Raw genomic sequence first — 17481 nt, forward strand, 5'->3', positions numbered from 1 at the left:
TCGGTAATACTGGATGGATTGAGGTGAAATAAAAACTAGTGTAATGTGTGTGACCTAAACTTTAAATTAAGTCATAATTTAACTTAATATTACAACTTATGCGTGTTGTCCATTGTTAGGCTTTTCAGGTGTGACTTCATCGTCCTTATCAAATGGAATTATTAATGAGTCATGGACTATTTGCTATTACTTACATGATAATGATCTCTCTTCATTCATGATTGGTTCTCGATAGTTTGGCAATGATTGTTATCAAGTACCAGTGGTCCGCGACGATTGAGGTAGTAAGCTGTATAAGCTGTATTGGCCAGTCGCTCCAGTTTTGACCCAATGTGTAATACGTGGTATGCTTCTACTAGAAATGTCATTGACACTAAAAGTATGGACAATGGACATCATGGAAGCTTTACAAGTGAATCCTACTTCATTTCGCCATCAGTTGAAAAGGTGTGAACAGACACATCCTCTCTGATGTGATGGAAACTGGAAGCTTAAGGGCTCGAATAACAGCGAGTACAGTATTTCAGTACATACATAAATAACCTTGTAAGTATGTAGTAAAACTGAGTAGGTACGCGTGCTCCATCTTAGATCTCATCATCATTTACCATCAGGTAATCGTGTTTGTTTCAGTCAAATGACGTGGCCACTTCTGGATAAAGGCCTCCCCTAAGAATTTCCACGAGCTGTCTGCATCCAGGTACTTCCTGCGACCTTCAGCAGATCCTTGGTCCACCTAGAGGCCTGTCCATTACGTTTTCTGCCCCAACGGCCATCAGCTCTACGAGCCCCACCCAATGCGCAAATGCGTAATCCAATGTAGCAATTCTGCGGGCTATTTCGGTCACTTTGGTTTTCTTGCGGATCTCCTCATTTCTCTAGTTGATTGCGCAGGGAAACTCCAAGTATAGCACTCTCCATCGTCCTATGGGTGACCTTGAGCCATCAGGGAATAATGTGTAAAAGAAATTAAACACACATAGGTACTTATTAGTTTTATATTTTTTATTCAGTACAAAAGTGATGAAGATTTTATAGGTGGTTCAACAATACTTCCTATAAAATAAATCTATGAATTTGCTATTAAATAAATAGCTTAAATCAAGCTAGATGCATTTTTGTATAAACGACGGCACAACAACGTAAACATCTCTGGGATCTTATTAATGTACAAGTTCTGCAACAGAAATGTTATGTTTGGTGTGCTGTCGCTATAAGTACACATAATATTTAGGAGTAAAACTAGTTCAATTACATTATATTTCATAATGTGAAGAACTAGGTTGCATTTTGTATTATTTGGTCAAAAATGAGTTTATTTCAAATAATGTAGTCTAGTCAAAAACATTTTTGAAAATAATTATAATACCTAGCTAGGTGCGTAAAATACTAAAAGGGTGAAAACACAAGTTGGATTAATAGTATAACAAACATAAAAAACGAAATTAATGAATGATTGTTTTAATGATTTTAATTTAATTAACTATTTGTACAGCCCGCTTGTTATCAATGTGCCTTGATAAACAGAAACAGAATATTGCCGCAACCAGCTGTAACAAAAAAACAGTTACATACATACGCTAATAGGTAAATCTCACAATGTCGTCAATAGACTAGTGGGTCTGGGAACTAGATAAACATAATATATTATCATCTATAGATCGTTAAATATGGGAACTCTATCTTTTACATTTGAATTGATATCCTCTATTAACAGACAAGATTTAAAAAAAAAAGATATCGGGACTATTCCCACCTCTCGTTCCCACCGCTGCAACTCCTGTGTAGCCAGAGCCCCGATTACGGTAACTTTTAACGTCTACAATCCAGACGCGCTTCATCGATTCTGCGATACGATTGGTCAAAACAGCTGACGTACGCTGTTGAACGACCAATCGTATCGCAGAATCGAGAAGCGTGTCTGGATTGGAGACGTTAAAAATTACCGTAATCGGGGCTCGGGATCCACAGCTTGACCGCCAATAAAAACCCAACCACTGAAGGTCAAGTTTATCCCAAGTGATAGTAATGTTACCAGTGATGGTGCCCATCTATAGGCTAAATTTGTTTAACAGACAAGATAGCTAGAAATAAGAGAAAGAGAAGCGAGGTAAGACGCTGAGCCACGTACCTCAATACCAGCTACTACCAAGAGCACTGCCCCGATAGCGATCAAGAAGGCGTTGAGGTAGTCTTGGATGACTTGGTTGCAGCCATCAAAGGCGTTGGCGGCGAGACAGGGCTCCTCGGCGCAGCACGACGCTGGCAGCGGGTCGGGCAGGTACACCTGGGGACCCACTGTGCCGCAGCATTGGAACTGGAGACACAGAAAAACATAGCATATAGCATTTGAAATTATCATCACCAGGAATATCCTGCAATCCTCTTTTTTTTTATGTGACAGGAGGCAAACGAGAAGACGGATCACCTGATGGTAAGTGATTACCGTCGCCCATAGACACCCGCACACCTAGGGGCGTTACAGGTGCGTTGCCGGCCTTTAAGGTGAAGATACGCTCTCTTCTTGAAAGCAATTAATAAGTAAAGACTTTGAGAAATAAAGCCATGCTAGGGTTTTCAGCTGATTACTGTTTTAATCACTGAGCAGAAGACAACACTAAGAAAGAAGAAATGAACCGAGTAGTGTCACCCAATCAAATCGCGATGCCCATTGTAAATCACGTATCCATCGTAATGTAGGCCACGAAAATTAGTTAAAGTCATAAAATAATTGGTTAAAACGTCTAAAAATAAATGTTTAAATAAGGTCTACTCACCGAAGTTTGTATGTCATAGAAGTCGGTGCGGTTGTTAACGAAGGTATCTCCGAGCCACTCGGGCACGTCCGCCACCACGTCCTCCTTGCTCACGAAGATCACGGTCCCTAACGTGATCTTCACGATCATCAGGAGCACCATGAACACTGCATACTGAAATAAACAGCATCGTTTGGATATACACATTTGAAATTTTAAGATACAATTTACGATTAAAGGTAGAGTATTGTATAGTTATTCGTCCAACCATTTTCTGGGATTGTAATAAAGATACATGAAGAATATAAAGACATTGAAAACATTGAACTAAGTGATTTCTACGTAGTACCTATTATGCTTAAGATTCGATATAACAGAATTTAGGTAGATACCAGTTACAGTATTATAATTAGTAGGTAGATAAGTGCTTACGGTTAGTAAAAAGCATCTGTTTTCCTTGATAGCGCCGCAGCAGCCGAGGAAGGCGATGAAGAAGATGACGCTGCCGATGACCATGGACGAGATGGGCGCCACGGAGATATTCACACTGGCAACGGACACCACGTCTGACACCTGCACCTGGACGATGACGCCCAGGATCAGGAGAGCCAGGCCCCCTAACTGGAAAATAATCAGGGAACAGTAGAGTATAAGGTAACAACGGGCCTTACAGCAGCCATGGAAGCACCGAGATGTTGACACTGGCGATGGACACTACGTGTGACATCTGCATCTGGACGATGACGCCCAGGATCAGGAGAGCCAGGCCCCCTAACTGGAAAACAATCAGGGGAACAGTAGAGTACAAGGTAACAACGGGCCTTACAGCAGCCATGGAAAAAATAGGTGCCACCGAGATGTTGACACTGGCGATGGAGACCACATCCTTCATCTGCACCTGGACGATGACGCCTAGGATAAGGAGAGCCAGGCCCCCTAACTGGAACATAATCAGGGGAACAGTAGAGTACAAGGTAACAACGGGCCTTACAGCAGCCATGGAAAAGATAAGTGCCACCGAGATGTTGTCACTGGCGATGGACACTACGTGTGACATCTGCATCTGGACGATGACGCCCAGGATCAGGAGAGCCAGGCCTCCCAACTGGAATACAACACGGAAAAAGTAGAGTGCAAGGTAACAACATAGGGCCTTTCAGCTGGCCATTGACGAGATAGGCGCCACCGAGATGTTGACCTGGCGATGGAGACCTTATCCTTCCTCTGCACCTGGACGATAACGCCTAGGATCAGGAGAGCCAGGCCTCCTAACTGGAACACAGAGACATAGGTAACATAAGCACTGCTGAAATAAAACCCGTAAAAATTTCGTAAACCTCTCGAATGCAGTCCGAAACCAAACCCCAGCTCTATTATCTCTTGTTGTTTGGGCAAAACACTTACCGTATTAGTTTTCGCTTCCCATTAGCTAAGTTCGCCTTCGTTCCGCTTTTCGGCAGTACCACTTTCATGATGCAAGTGCTTTCAACGAGGTGGGCTGCGCCCACTTCATTCACCATGGCAACTTCAAGTACCAAAACCATGATAAAATTCTTATGGGTGTGAAGCCCTGATATGTCTTTCCAATTAATCACATCAATATTTTTGAATAGAAAATAACATTAAAAGTCAAGATAGAACAACGGAAAACTTGAGACATTGATCGATGAAACGTTTGATTTGAAAATACAATAATCTTAACACGTTATACCATTCGTCCGGTTATGGGAAAGTGAAAAAAAAAGTAGTTTATTGCAAGGATTCCTTTAATGGTCTATTGAGCTCTATCATCGGGGTCAATTTCTGAAAACTTATCGAAACCAAAGACAAAAATAGAAGGTCACAACTTTACTTACCGCGAATATGAGATTGACAGCGAAGAGGATGTATTTAATAATATATTGCGCACAGCAACTCATTTTTATTTATATTGCTTAACTCTTTCACAGCAGAGCACTTTGGACAGATCCTCCAAATTGGACTGGGATAATGTATGTAGGTTAGATAGCTTCGGAGCTTATCTCAGTTTCGATATAGTACGATAAGCCACAGATAGACACCCAGCGTGATTTATCTGACTGGAGGAAAATATTCAATATCTCTAATACACCTTATCCACTGCTGAAAACAGACCTCCCATGGTGACTTTCAACGAACTTTTTATAAGTAAACTAGCTGACCCGGCGAACTTTGTTCCGCCTTAATGGCAATAAATAAGCAGACTTTTTTTTTAATTTCGAACGGGATAAAAAGTATCCTATGTCCTTCTCCTGGCTCTAAACTACCTCCCTGACAATTTTCAGCTAAATCGGTTCAGCCGTTCTTGAGTTATAAGTGGTGTAACTAACACGACTTTCTTTTATATATATAGACTTTCCTTCCTCATTATCATAATTTCAGCCACAGGACGTCCACTGCTGAACATTGGACCCTACCTTCCTCAGGCCATGTGGCTGCGTACAAATCAAATTATCATAATTTTTTTAGGACATTGAGGATGAATTAAGTTTTTGATGATTTGTGAAAGTAATATTTTCTTGGTTTATTTATTACATAGCTACAAAATACCAATAAATTAATAAAAAAAATAAAAAAAATCAGCTAAAATAGGAATTCAAAAACATCGAATTCACATTACAAGAAGTTAAGGAATAAGAAAATAATAACAACTTTCATTTGTCTATGTTGTTTAATATACAAAACTTTTACATTGAAAAATATAACTAAAGTAACGAATACGATAACACTGGGCATGTTAAATAAAATAAGTTAAGTCCTACTTGTACTATACTAACGGTTTATGTTTATAAATCACACGGAAAGGTTATGAAGTAAATATTATATTAGAGCTTTAATAAAAATGTAAGTAAATGCTTATCAGGTAGGTATATTATATTAATTAGGTAAAATTACAAAACTGTTACATTGTGAGCCGATTTTCACGCATACAACAAAAAATGTTTTAGTATCAGAGAATCTTAGGATATGATTAGGTATAAATTCATCTTGCATATGAACTATAGATATAGAAAATCTGTTGTGACCCCACGGCATTGTAAATCAAATTTTTCGAAAGTAACTAGCTGTATAAAACGGCCTCAATACAACAGAGTTGTGTTATCTATCTACATCTGCCCGCCGGAGCACCAAGAAGGACACGCGTCAGTACGCCCGCCTCCTGTACTTGTTCCGCACGTGGTTGGCCAGGCACAGACCGAACACCGCTGCCACCAGCTGGAACAAACAAGCAGTTAGAATACGACCTCTTTGAACTCCAACAAAAAGTGAACCTCGAGTTTGGTGCCAGTACTCTTAATAGTAATGCGTGCCATAGTAACATCAGCGCATCGGAAAAGTTTCGCATTTTTGCCTTGATGTAAACAACACTTCAGTCTTCCAGTGCTTCCAGCGCTAGATAGTATTGATACCTTCTTTAGCAGGAAAGCTATCAAACAGCGAATGTCTAAGAGCTTCATGAATCATTCTCATCATCACCGATTCGCACGTTCGTTACAGTCTAGTAAGAATGGTTGAAGTAGACATGGATAGTCTTTGTCACCGGATTCATCTCTCATTGCATCATTTGGATCTTATCATATTTTTCTTCATTATTGTTAGTGAAGATAGATGCTTTTAAAGCCAGACTACCAGCGGCTATCACCTACAACTAATCAACGGTGTCCTAACGTGTCGTTATTGTTCGAGCACGTTTACCAACAAGATTGGCTACTGTAGCCATTTTAGGGCACATGATACGGCAGCCCAGCGTAGCCCTCTAATTGCGGACTAAAGGAATTTGTGGTAGTTACCATAGCCGAAAGCGGCTTGGGGGGAATAGGAGTAGTAGTAATTTTCTTCGTACTGACCTCAATGGAGACGACGACAATGGCAACGACTCCGATGACGAGGCCGAAGGTCCGGAGGAACTCCTGGATGATGCCGTCGCAGCCGCTGTAGGAGTTTAGGATGTTGCACGGCGCCGCGGCGCAGCACGAATCCGGCAGCGACACGTTCATGTACGACAGGGGACCGGTGGGGCCGCAGCATTGGAACTGGAATTGTACAATACAATGTATTTTTAAATAAAAAATAATAGGCAAAACTTGGGAACGATGAACCTCACATGCCGCAAACACACAGTTTAACACCAAAGATGTGATGTTAACAGAATATTATTTTCATTGTAGAAGCAATAAAGGTTCGGCCAAATCACCATCGCTGCACGCCGGTTGATCGCGTGTGATCGCGTTGGTTTGGCCGAACCTTAAGGAGTTTGAATTTTGAATTTGAATTCTTTAAATAAGGTTTTAATCAGGAAATCAAAATACCTGATTGTCAGAGAAAATAGGTGGGTATGTTATGTCCTTGACGTAATAGGACTATACCCTACTACGAAATTAGTTCGGATTTAGTTTCACGTTTATTTAGCTCACAAAGAGAAATTATGTGTAATTCACCATCCTTCACGAAACAGAAAAAAAATTAAATGATAAATAAAATCTTGGTATACTTAAATGTCATAGTAAAAATAATTATATGTTGAGGGTAGTTGTTAAAAGTTAAACATTGTCCCACTCACGGTGGTTTCAATCTCCCTGAAGGAAACCCTGTCCTCGGCGAAGGCCTGCTTGAGCCAGACCGGCACGTCGCCCACCACGTCGTCCAGCCCCACGAAGATCACCACCGACAGCGCTATCTTCAGCACCATCAGGATTATCATGAAGATCGAGAACTGGAAATGGACAGGGTAAACACATTTTGATTAATGTTTGGGTTGCACTTTCGCTAACTCTTTAAACTCTTTGACTAGCTACTAGGACTGTGCAGATAGGTATTTTACTATTTTAACAATTTGTACTTTTGTAGACCACTTTTCACGCAAACAAACTGATTTGATTTGAACTCTTTATAATGCGAACAGCTAAAGACTGGAATTCGCTGCTGGCTGCTGTCTTTTCCGAATACTATAATCGTAGCCTCTTCAAGGTGAGAGTGAAGAGGCATTTACAGAGCAAGAATGTACCATCCTAGACTGCCTTGCTTAGTCACAACATGACGGAACACTATTCGCTTTCCTTACTTGGCATAGCAAGCCTCAAGGGCTTTCTCAAGTCCAACATGGTCTTAATGTTTTAAATAACTTGAAAAGATCGAATTTCCAAAGGTTTTTTCAAGTCAACTTCAACTCTTAGGCCCAGACCACAACAGACGGTGAAACGCAACTGCAACGAAACTGCAACTTTCTGATGATTCTTATGAGTGAAACTGAAACTGAAAGTTTCAAACTGGTCGCGTCATGTGTGGTCTCACAACGGACGCTATGGCAGAAACTTAGATGCAACTCGAAAAGTAACTAGCAGTTGCAGTTTCGTTGCAGTTGCGTTTCACCGTCTGTTCTGGGCCTTAAAGCTAGATAATTTAATAAATATTGTCACAATGTCCACTCACAGTGACCAGCATGCAGTTGCTCTCTCTAATGGCTCCGCAGCATCCGAAGAAGGCGATGAGGAACACCAGCACGCCCACCACCATGGACGAGATCGGCGCCAGCGACAGGTCCAGGTGCGCGATGCTAACCACTCCCGCCAGCTGCAGCTGGACCGCGATGCCCAGCCCCAGCAGCACCAGCCCTGCCAGCTGAAAATGAGGTTAGTTCAATGAGGGCTATAGTTTTTATTCTTAACAGTTGGCACCCCTGGCGATTGACAGAACCTTACTCTACAGTGGCGCCATCTTGATGAGTGCAATTGCGATAGTCCTCCTACCACTTTAGCGCTCACCAGTTGGTGCCACTGTCTTCGCTACTAGCAAGTGACAGGACCTTACTCTACGCTACGGTGAGCGCTAAAACGATAGCCCTCATTAATATGTACTTTTTAACCGACTTCAAAAAAGGAGGAGGTTCTTAATTCGTCGAAATATTTTATACTATGGCTTTTCTAGCAACTATACCGAGGATTACGGGATACCACAAAGGACGTCTTTTGCTAACATACGACTACGAGTAACATAGGTACTCGTATATCTCGTTAAAAGTGTTAAAACCTGTTTAATTTAATTCAATTATGCAACGCGAAAGTTTGAAACCTTTTCAACTTCTGCTTACTCCATATTTGCTCAATGCAGATCAAATTACTTAAACATATTATTAATGTTTGGAAATACTATGTCTAACTTGTTTTAAATAAAATAAATAATAAAAATATGTCCATGAGAAGAAATAAATCCTACCTACCTAAGAAATCCTGTGTCTTTCTCATGTTTTTGCTATAGATTACTTTACGATAGTACAAATATTGGAAAACAAACAACAAATATTTACATAAGGAAAGACTACGAAGAAAATGTGTAAAATTCATTCAATTATTTGTCATGTTTATTTACTTGGAAGTATGAAAAATCGATATGAATATTGTCAGCTTATCTTTCCGCCTCATATACGACGGCTGAAATCTTTTCGCGCTAAATTGAACCTTAACTATTTCACAAGAAGATCGATGCATGGAAAAGCTTGTATCTAATCAAGTGATAAAAACAATAGGTGCGTCGGTGTCCGTCCATATATGATTGTTATTTTGTAGAATAGCGTTATAATATTATCAATTGGATCAATCGTTATAATCGAATTATAACATGATCATAATGATGGTTACTGGTACGGTTATTATTTATTCTGTGCTGGTACTCCTAAACTAACTAAACTGTAGAAGAACATAAATAAAAATACTTAACTGATTTGATATAGGTACATAGATTCTATACAATACTCGTACTTAGTTTATTATTTTCAGCGTATGTTTATTCTCAAAAAAATATTAACCAAATATGTATAAAAATTTTAAAATGTAATTGTACTTGTCACACAAATCTACGATTAACTTTCAGAGAAAAGCTATATTCGGACATTATCTCATTGTTTTCGTGATTATTATCAAATCAATAAGTAATCAGTATTCTTGACACCAATAAATAAATTAAATGTAGTGCGACTGTAATATTCAATATTCATGACGTCAATTATCATAAAGATAATCAAGTCGGTATTCAAAACTGAGGTGATTGTCTCTAAACTGACCACAAACGGTCTACCTTAATTTTATTTGTAAAAGACTTTACATTCTGGTTTTTTATATTTTCAGAACCAATAGGCTATAATGGAGAAGAAGACCGCCTACACAACACATCCAAGCCAGAGGAGACAAATGACGAGAACTGGCCTCAAATAAAACGGGAAAACGCAAGGAAAATAGACTGAAAAAGAAAATGATGTCAAGATAAGTGAAAAGGTTAGTTATACTTGGTTTTTATCGTTATTAAAAACAAAGGTCAGTTTAGCGACGCTAGATAAGGATAGGGAGCTGAAGACTTTTAATGTCTTTCAAAATATCCGACATTTAGATTTTTTGGAAGAAGTGTTTGTATGTATGTACAGTGAAAATACTAGAAAATCGCCGTTTGGCTTGATGGCGAATATGCGTCAGTGTTTGTCCAGCAGACATGAGTACATACTTTCATTTGACTAACTTATCAAGGCAAAGGCGCTAAGATAAGCCTTACTATAAAGTTATGTTGTTACAGACAAGGAAATGCATATCAATGTTTCGCTAAATTCATACATTTTAGAATTCTGTTCTTAAAATTATGTGATTTATTTTACCGCGAACTTACAATGCACTGAAACATTTGTTATAGTAAGCTAGCTTAGGACACCTAGCATAATAATATGTAGGTATTTTAAATTAAACAAAAGAATAAATTATGTTTCTCGTATGTTTCATAACAATGCTGCCAGGCTCTTACTGCCAAGTGCCTACTTCATGTTAGTGCTGTTTTGATAGCGATAATTTTCAGATAAAGATTACCTACCTAACAGCAAGATTATTCGATGTAAAATTGCAAATAACTAAAATACTTACAGCAAAGAACAGGTTGGTGAAGAACAGGATATATTTGACACAGGATTCTCCGCACCCCATTTTGGTGGTTTTTATTAAACTAGAAACTAAAAATAAAATGACAGCAACGTCAGTCACTCGCTATAGTTCGCGCTATACTGAAATCGTAAAACGCACCGGGCGTATTGTAGATAACAGATTAGTAATAATGTTACTCGGAAATAATGAGAATGTCGTCCAAACGTATCTGCCTGCATACATCCTTTATTACTATTTGAAGGTGCCCTATTTCTGGACAGGTTGCGTCCGTTTTTGGAGATCTGGTGCCATCAACGGATTCCATATCAACCCAAAAAAGTAATGAAGGCAGTCAAACTAAACGTAGAACGAGGTTGAAGACTGATAAGAGAGGTCCTTGCAGTTTAAGTAAGTATACTTTCCATAAGCTCATTCCCAGGTTGTAAATTAATTCTGTGCCTACTTGCTCCCATTTTGGTTCCAGTCGGCTTGAATTATTGTCTGATTGTGTAAAAATTCCGTGCCTTCGGGAAAAGGTACATTAATTTCTTATTGATCTACAACTAACGGAAACAGGTGATTAAATAGCGAGTAAATCTTAATTTGCTGAATAGTTTTTTAGATTTATCGTTCACCTCCATCATAGTACTTTGAAGTAAAGTACTTTGTAAACTTGTAAACCGCGTTTTGTGAGTAACATTATCCGAGCCCGATCCGTATTTTGTGTGAGTAAAACCATACCATATTATCTAGATATCCAATTTCCTATGATAGTTAATCACTGTTAATTTTTGAATCATTTGTGTTTATGTAACGAAAACCTTACGATTGAAAATTATCATCTATGTATGTTTATGTCAGTTTGAAGCTGAGTAATTAATGTGATTATCATACCTAACTATACAATAAATTTTTCAGATAGTAGGTATGTAGGATTTTTCTATATTCTACCTCATTAATGTTCCCCGGTGTAACCTGCACGTTATCCTAATTATGGATTACTTATTTTTCAAATAAATGTTTTGATTTGATTAAATTGTGAGTTTGGTAGAAGTCAAAAATTACTTATATATTACAAATTGGTAACTTGAGTGCTAACGCGTTTATGTCTAATGTACGCACGTTGTTGGCGTTCCCTCGGGAAGGCGTAAGGTCTGGAATGTTGTCAGTATAGTAATTAGTTTGGGTTTATCTTTTCTCTTACTTTCTTTTCTTTAACCAAATTAGAGATATCATGCGGAAAGCGTATAGGAAATAGCAATAAAAGCTTCAGCTATCCGAGTGCACACACATGGACACTTGGACAGAGTTGTATGAAGCGTTCTTCGAGTCTTCCTATTGGAGATGCGTGTTTAAATTTGTTGTTATTTCTCAATTCCAATATCTTATTCAGATGCAGTAGACGTCTTATGGCTCAAAATGATGGTGATGATGATTAATTTAGGAAGGCCACAGGAAAAAAAAGTCATGACCAGAAATACAATAAGTATTGGATACAATGAATTATGAGTAAATAGGTTATGTATGGAGATTATAATACCCCAATCCATTGAAATTACAGTATGCTTTGCATATTTATTCAGGTGTGAATACGTTCAATAAATGAATGCATGTTTATTTTCGTTTTTGGAAATAATTCATTTCTGCATTGAAGCTTTTCAGCGTTCAGTTAATTCGTAGTTTGATGATTCAAAGCAACAATGTTGGTTAGTAGGTTGAGAATAAAGTTAACTTGTTAGCTTTTGCTATTTTTAAAGTCTCAGAAAGAAGAGATCGGAGCGGGTTGGTAGAGCTCTGATGGCTCTCTGCCGTTTTCTTGCTTCCTAATATTTAGGTTAAGGCTACAATGGTAGAGGTGTTGAGGGCTTTTATAAGCTAGGGCATGGCCAGAAAACCTCCAGCCAGTCTGGCTAGTTCAAGTTGTTGCTAGCTAGTTGGCTCTTTCTGGCGCTAAATAGAAGTGTCACTACTTATAATATCGCTTATCTCTTATAAGATCGCTTCATAGCGATAAAACCGCCTAGTTGTACCTTGTGTGTTTCTTTTTCTTCCTGTTCTATTCTTTGGTGTGCAATAAAGAGTATTTATTAGTATTTGAACCTCTCCTGAGGATAAGCACGGCGCGGAGGCCGGTCCTTTTGTTATTATACTTATTGTTACTTATTTTGGCTAGGCAGGTACTTATACCGTGTTCTGTTAGCCGATCTACAGTCTTATTAGATCCAAAGCATCTAACCTTCTTTCTGCACGGAACAATATTACTTCTTGTGAATCAAACAATACCTTTTCGTACTACTGCAACAGTTCTAATCGCAAACAATGTTATGTGTAAAACGTTGCGCTAATGAAACTGCCAGGCGAGCTGCTCACGCACGAAAGTAGTTTTAAATAGCAAGTTGAGGAATACACAGAAATAATTAAGGACTTAAAACTATAATGACCTGGATTTATGTTATCGCCTAACGACCTGCATTAACCGCATGCGAGGATGCGTGTGGTGCACGGACGGAATTCACTCCTGCTATCAAGTTGCAGGATTATTTTATACAATGTTATGATTTAACGTTTTACCTACTTCTGCGTGAAATTTCTGTTCGGCTCATTGTTTTGGCGCAATTAGCTACTAATGAACATCTATTTCTGCGTGCGCAGTTACAGTCCGTGGCTAAGTAGGAGGTAGAATATTTTTTAAATAATGATCTAGTACGGACAGAAATAACCGATACTTGAGCTAATCATACTTATTCACCTACCAACAATACAAAATTAGGTCCAGTTTTCAGACTTATTTAAATTAATCCTGAACTTTTACTTAAAAAAGTATTTTTCAAGATAAAACAGTCACAAAAACAAATTGAGCATTGGAAAAGATTGTCTCGATAACGTGTGTTGTGTTGTATGAAGTAAGTTGTAAGTAGGTAGGTACATACAGTATGTAACATACTTTAAAATAGAAACATTTAATTTACATATATGTAACTAAAGTTGTACTGGTAACCTGAAAGCCAAATAAATCATACCTACTCGACCAGCATGTACTCGTAGTTTGAAAGATAGCAGATGTTGTTCTCAAATGAAACATTTCTATTTATAGTGTACAGAGTTGCGAGAACTATTAACTCATTACGAACTGTACTGCTGTTTATTTACCTTATATCGTTTCCATACAAGTTGTTGCCGAAATTGTGTGCGTGCGCCGTATAAGTAAAATTAAAGGGATTACTCCGTGGTCATGGCGCTTGCAACGTGCAACGGGTGCCGAAATATAGGAGGCTCGTAATTAAGGCTTATTGTAGCTAGGTGGTAGGTAGACGGGATTGTCAATAATAATTAATCCCTTTCATTTATAGCAGCGATGTATCAATCCTTTGCACTGTCTGACTGCCTGTTCTGTACGAATTAACGATTAATGAATGACTTACCCTATAAGACAACTTTCGTTCGTTCGTTTCAGCCAAATGACGTCCACTGCTGGACAAAGGCCTCCCCCAAGGTTTTCCACAATGAACGGTCCTGCGCTGCCCGCATCCTTACAACTTTACTACTGTGTAAATGTGACTCACGGTTCAGAATGAGTCTAAACAACTCTTTATGCTAATGATAATAAGCTCTTTACACTTACTACGAGGGACGTCTTGGTGAAACCCAAATGAATGAATGAAGTGATTGAAGAATACCAAACACAAAAATATTTACTTAGAGATTTATTGATTCATAATAATAAGCAACGAGCCAAAGTAAGATAAGTGGTCTGAGCTAATTTGAGATAATAAGTAAATAGCAAGGCAATTACGTTTAATTAATAAATACTTGTACTGATCTAAACATTAATGAATCTGTATGATTCATAGTCATGTAGGTAAATACGTGTAATTATGGGTTACCTATGGTCATCTCGGCATGTGAGGACAGCGAACTCTCCATTACTCCTATTTTTATATTAGTAAGCACTGTGTTTAATAAGACTAAGTCTAGACATTTGATTTTTAAGATTGCTAAATGAAACTTACTCTCCAATATTAATTAATTTTAAATACAAGGATTTAATTTTCAGTTTACTGGTTTCGTCAATTCAAAGACTCCAATGTTAACTATATACTTATTTAAATCACTTGAGAATACTTAATTACCTACTCAGGTGATTGCAATTAGTTGCTCCTCACATCGGAGTTAAAAACCAATTTATATGAAGTGGTTTTATGAGTCTTGTCTTGAGTACTTATGTGGCCTGCGCGATAGCATGGGACATCGTTCAGTGCAAACGGTGTAAATTGAATCACACTGGCGAGGTGAGGTTTTCCCTGAGAAGCGACTTAGTTTGTTTAAGCCGGTACTTGATACATGCATTAATATTTAGCACCAATTTAAAACTAGTTTCATAGTACTTACACATTGGAATACCTACCTGTCCATTAAATACGATATATAACATTCTCGTTTGTGACGTACTGTAGTGACGTACTGTAGTGACGTACTTATTGACCAAACAAATGGGTAGGTATTTTCTATTAATTCAGTTTAAATGATTATTTTAACATTGTTATTCTGAACATTGTCACTTGTTTGAATAATGTTATTGGTACTACCGTTCTATTTGTAAATAAATAAACGGACCGACAGACAGACAGACATTAATTTTTTGGTCTTCAGGGATTTTTAAGTCTTCATGAATTTAAGTCTTCAGGAATTTTAAGTCTTCAGGAATTTTTAGTCTTCAAGAATTTTTTGTTCCTCAGGAATTTTTAGTCAGACTGACAGACAAATAAATATTGAAACATAAATTTATTAATTCACATGTAAGTACCTACCTACATGCTTTTAATAAAGAAAATTGTAAAAGAACAAACTACCTATGTGATGTAGTTATATAGAAACAAAGTGTTCTATAAATGCAAAATCTGTCAAAGTGAATCCGTAGGTAAACTAGGTAGGGTAATTGCGCCGGTTTTCCGTCCAGCTCCTGTTTTCGTCCATTTGACCGACTTGCCACAAACAAATACGGAAAATTAGAATACAAACCTAACTTTCCGTGCAAGTTTGGACTTGTTACAATCTATAATATCTAAGTAACAGTTCTGCTTGCATGAAAATGTAATATGACAAGTAATAACTCCAAAAAAATCTACGGAAGTTGCTGCTGCACACAGGTGAATGGAAAACGTCGTCTAGTTAGAAAAAAAACGTGCCGGTAGGGAACTTTCATGGTATGTTTAATTACTGTTTTAGCTACTTTACGTAATGTTTTTGGCACGTATGTCTAATTATTAGCATAATAAACACTATTTTAAGGGTTTATTAAAGTTTTTGTATAGAAATCTTAGATAATTAAGTGGACTAATACTAGCATAATAATTTTGCAAGATTTTGGTTTTCGTCCACGTGGACGGAAACCCTGACACCTAGTTAATATTTTTAATAATCATTTTACTTCAATGGACCTACAAAATACAATGTTTTTTCTTCCAATATGATCTTTATTGCTATTACATTAAACATTTTAGTTTACGTCCACTTTTTAACAGTGATAAACCCATAAAAACCGTTAAAAAGATGTGGACGAAAACAAAAAACAGCTTTAAACGTTGTTGTGTTTTCGTCCATGACGTCATGAGCAAGCACGGGGGTGGACGAAAACCAAAATTAGCTATTCCTGTAGATTAGTTTTCGTCCATTTGTCCTTCGACCTATTGAAATATTTTCCTAAATTTAGGTAAGAAACTTATTTAAATCTTTTTGATATCATTTGAAAGCTAACAAAATAACCTTTCAAATGATATACCACAATCCATAGTTACTGTATTGTAGAATTGGTTTTAAGTTAATAATTCAACTGCACCCTTTTTTCTACACAGTGGTCGAAAACTAGCGTACACTAGGACGAAAACTGATTTTTTTGGACGAAAACTAGTGAAATCGCCTCTTTGGCATAAAATATTTTTTATAAAAAAACCCGTGGTATTTACTTATTGTCATATAATATTAACGTAAAGTAGATTATATAAGGACTAAAATGACATATGATACATATGAGTAAGGGTATTACAAGATATTCATTTCGCATCACAAAGTTGGCAACTCCGATAATTGGACGAAAACTAGCGCACTTACCCTACTTAATTATGTAGGTAGTAGTATACGATTTCTGATGAATAATAGGTTAGGTAGGCATAAGGTCAGTGCATAGAGGAAGCATACCTACTGTTTATTACACTTGTCTGGCCTAGCATGGTATTGTAGTAATAATAGTTTGTTACATTACGTCTAGCTTACGACGAGAATGCTCATGCACAGCTGTACCAAAGGGCTTCCTTGGTGTCTGATGACGCATAACTTGGTAGGTATTACAATAAGTATACATATAAAGCTTTGTGTTCAACCACAACCATAGTAATCATTGATTACGAGCGGTTAATATAATGAATAAGTTTTATTAATAAGTTGCGAATGCCTGAGTTTTCTTAAGCTCAGCGAATGATTTACAAAACGAAGACAGCTTTGTTTTCAAGGATGTAAGTAGGTATTTAGGTAGGTTTCTTAAAGGACAAATAAGAAGCGATAATTGGGTAATGTTCTTACTTATAAATAATTGACGTTTTTAATAAAAGAGATTTTTCAATAATTTTCGAAAAGCTCTTTTAGAAGCGTCTTCTTTTAGTGTTATTTTCTGGAGGTAAGTTCATAAATTGTTCGTTCGTTCGCATTCATTGAATAACAAAATGTCATCGAAGTTTATTATAGAGTTTTCTTAATAAAGATAATATAAGTTAAAATTAAAAAAAAAGTCAAATAAGTTTCAAAAACGTTAAAAATAC

At 37.5% G+C, this 17481-nt stretch overlaps 2 protein-coding genes across 3 annotated transcripts; both read right to left on the reverse strand.

Moving 5' to 3' along the window:
* Positions 1 to 984: 984 nt before the first annotated feature.
* Positions 985 to 4710, reverse strand: LOC135077793 (23 kDa integral membrane protein-like). Of its 2 annotated transcripts, XM_063972341.1 has the most exons (6): positions 4613 to 4692; positions 3428 to 3531; positions 3189 to 3377; positions 2778 to 2930; positions 2132 to 2317; positions 985 to 1550 (listed from the first exon to the last, which is right to left on the reverse strand). In XM_063972341.1, exons 2-6 carry the CDS (start codon positions 3434 to 3436, stop codon positions 1476 to 1478), a joined length of 612 nt encoding a protein of 203 aa, XP_063828411.1. In that variant the 5' UTR covers positions 3437 to 3531; positions 4613 to 4692; the 3' UTR covers positions 985 to 1475. The 2 variants fall into 2 exon arrangements, with proteins under 2 accessions (XP_063828411.1, XP_063828410.1); XM_063972340.1 differs by lacking the exon at positions 3428 to 3531 and having other exon boundaries at positions 4613 to 4710.
* A 1132-nt stretch (positions 4711 to 5842) lies between these two features.
* On the reverse strand, positions 5843 to 10815 carry LOC135077941 (23 kDa integral membrane protein-like). Its single transcript, XM_063972471.1, has 5 exons — positions 10673 to 10815; positions 8205 to 8393; positions 7336 to 7488; positions 6623 to 6808; positions 5843 to 5990 (listed from the first exon to the last, which is right to left on the reverse strand). The coding sequence occupies exons 1-5, from the start codon at positions 10730 to 10732 to the stop codon at positions 5919 to 5921; spliced, it is 660 nt and encodes a 219-aa protein (XP_063828541.1). The 5' UTR covers positions 10733 to 10815; the 3' UTR covers positions 5843 to 5918.
* Positions 10816 to 17481: the final 6666 nt, after the last annotated feature.

Source organism: Ostrinia nubilalis, chromosome 14, assembly GCF_963855985.1.
Source record: "Ostrinia nubilalis chromosome 14, ilOstNubi1.1, whole genome shotgun sequence".
In the NCBI taxonomy this organism is placed as follows: Eukaryota; Metazoa; Arthropoda; class Insecta; order Lepidoptera; family Crambidae; genus Ostrinia; species Ostrinia nubilalis.

What these genes read in the sequence shown, in the direction of transcription:
- LOC135077793 (XM_063972340.1), bottom strand. Translation starts at nt 4,675, where the DNA reads ATGAGTTGCTGTGCGCAATATATTATTAAATACATCCTCTTCGCTGTC. An exon ending in TCTATGACATACAAACTTCG is followed by an intron (nt 2,318 to 2,777) that starts GTGAGTAGACCT and finishes CTGTGTCTCCAG; the next exon opens with TTCCAATGCTGCGGCACAGT. An exon ending in TGGTAGTAGCTGGTATTGAG is followed by an intron (nt 1,551 to 2,131) that starts GTACGTGGCTCA and finishes TTTTTGTTACAG; the next exon opens with CTGGTTGCGGCAATATTCTG.
- LOC135077941 (XM_063972471.1), bottom strand. Translation starts at nt 10,732, where the DNA reads ATGGGGTGCGGAGAATCCTGTGTCAAATATATCCTGTTCTTCACCAAC. An exon ending in GCAACTGCATGCTGGTCACT is followed by an intron (nt 7,489 to 8,204) that starts GTGAGTGGACAT and finishes GTCCATTTCCAG; the next exon opens with TTCTCGATCTTCATGATAAT. An exon ending in TTGTCGTCGTCTCCATTGAG is followed by an intron (nt 5,991 to 6,622) that starts GTCAGTACGAAG and finishes TGTTTGTTCCAG; the next exon opens with CTGGTGGCAGCGGTGTTCGG.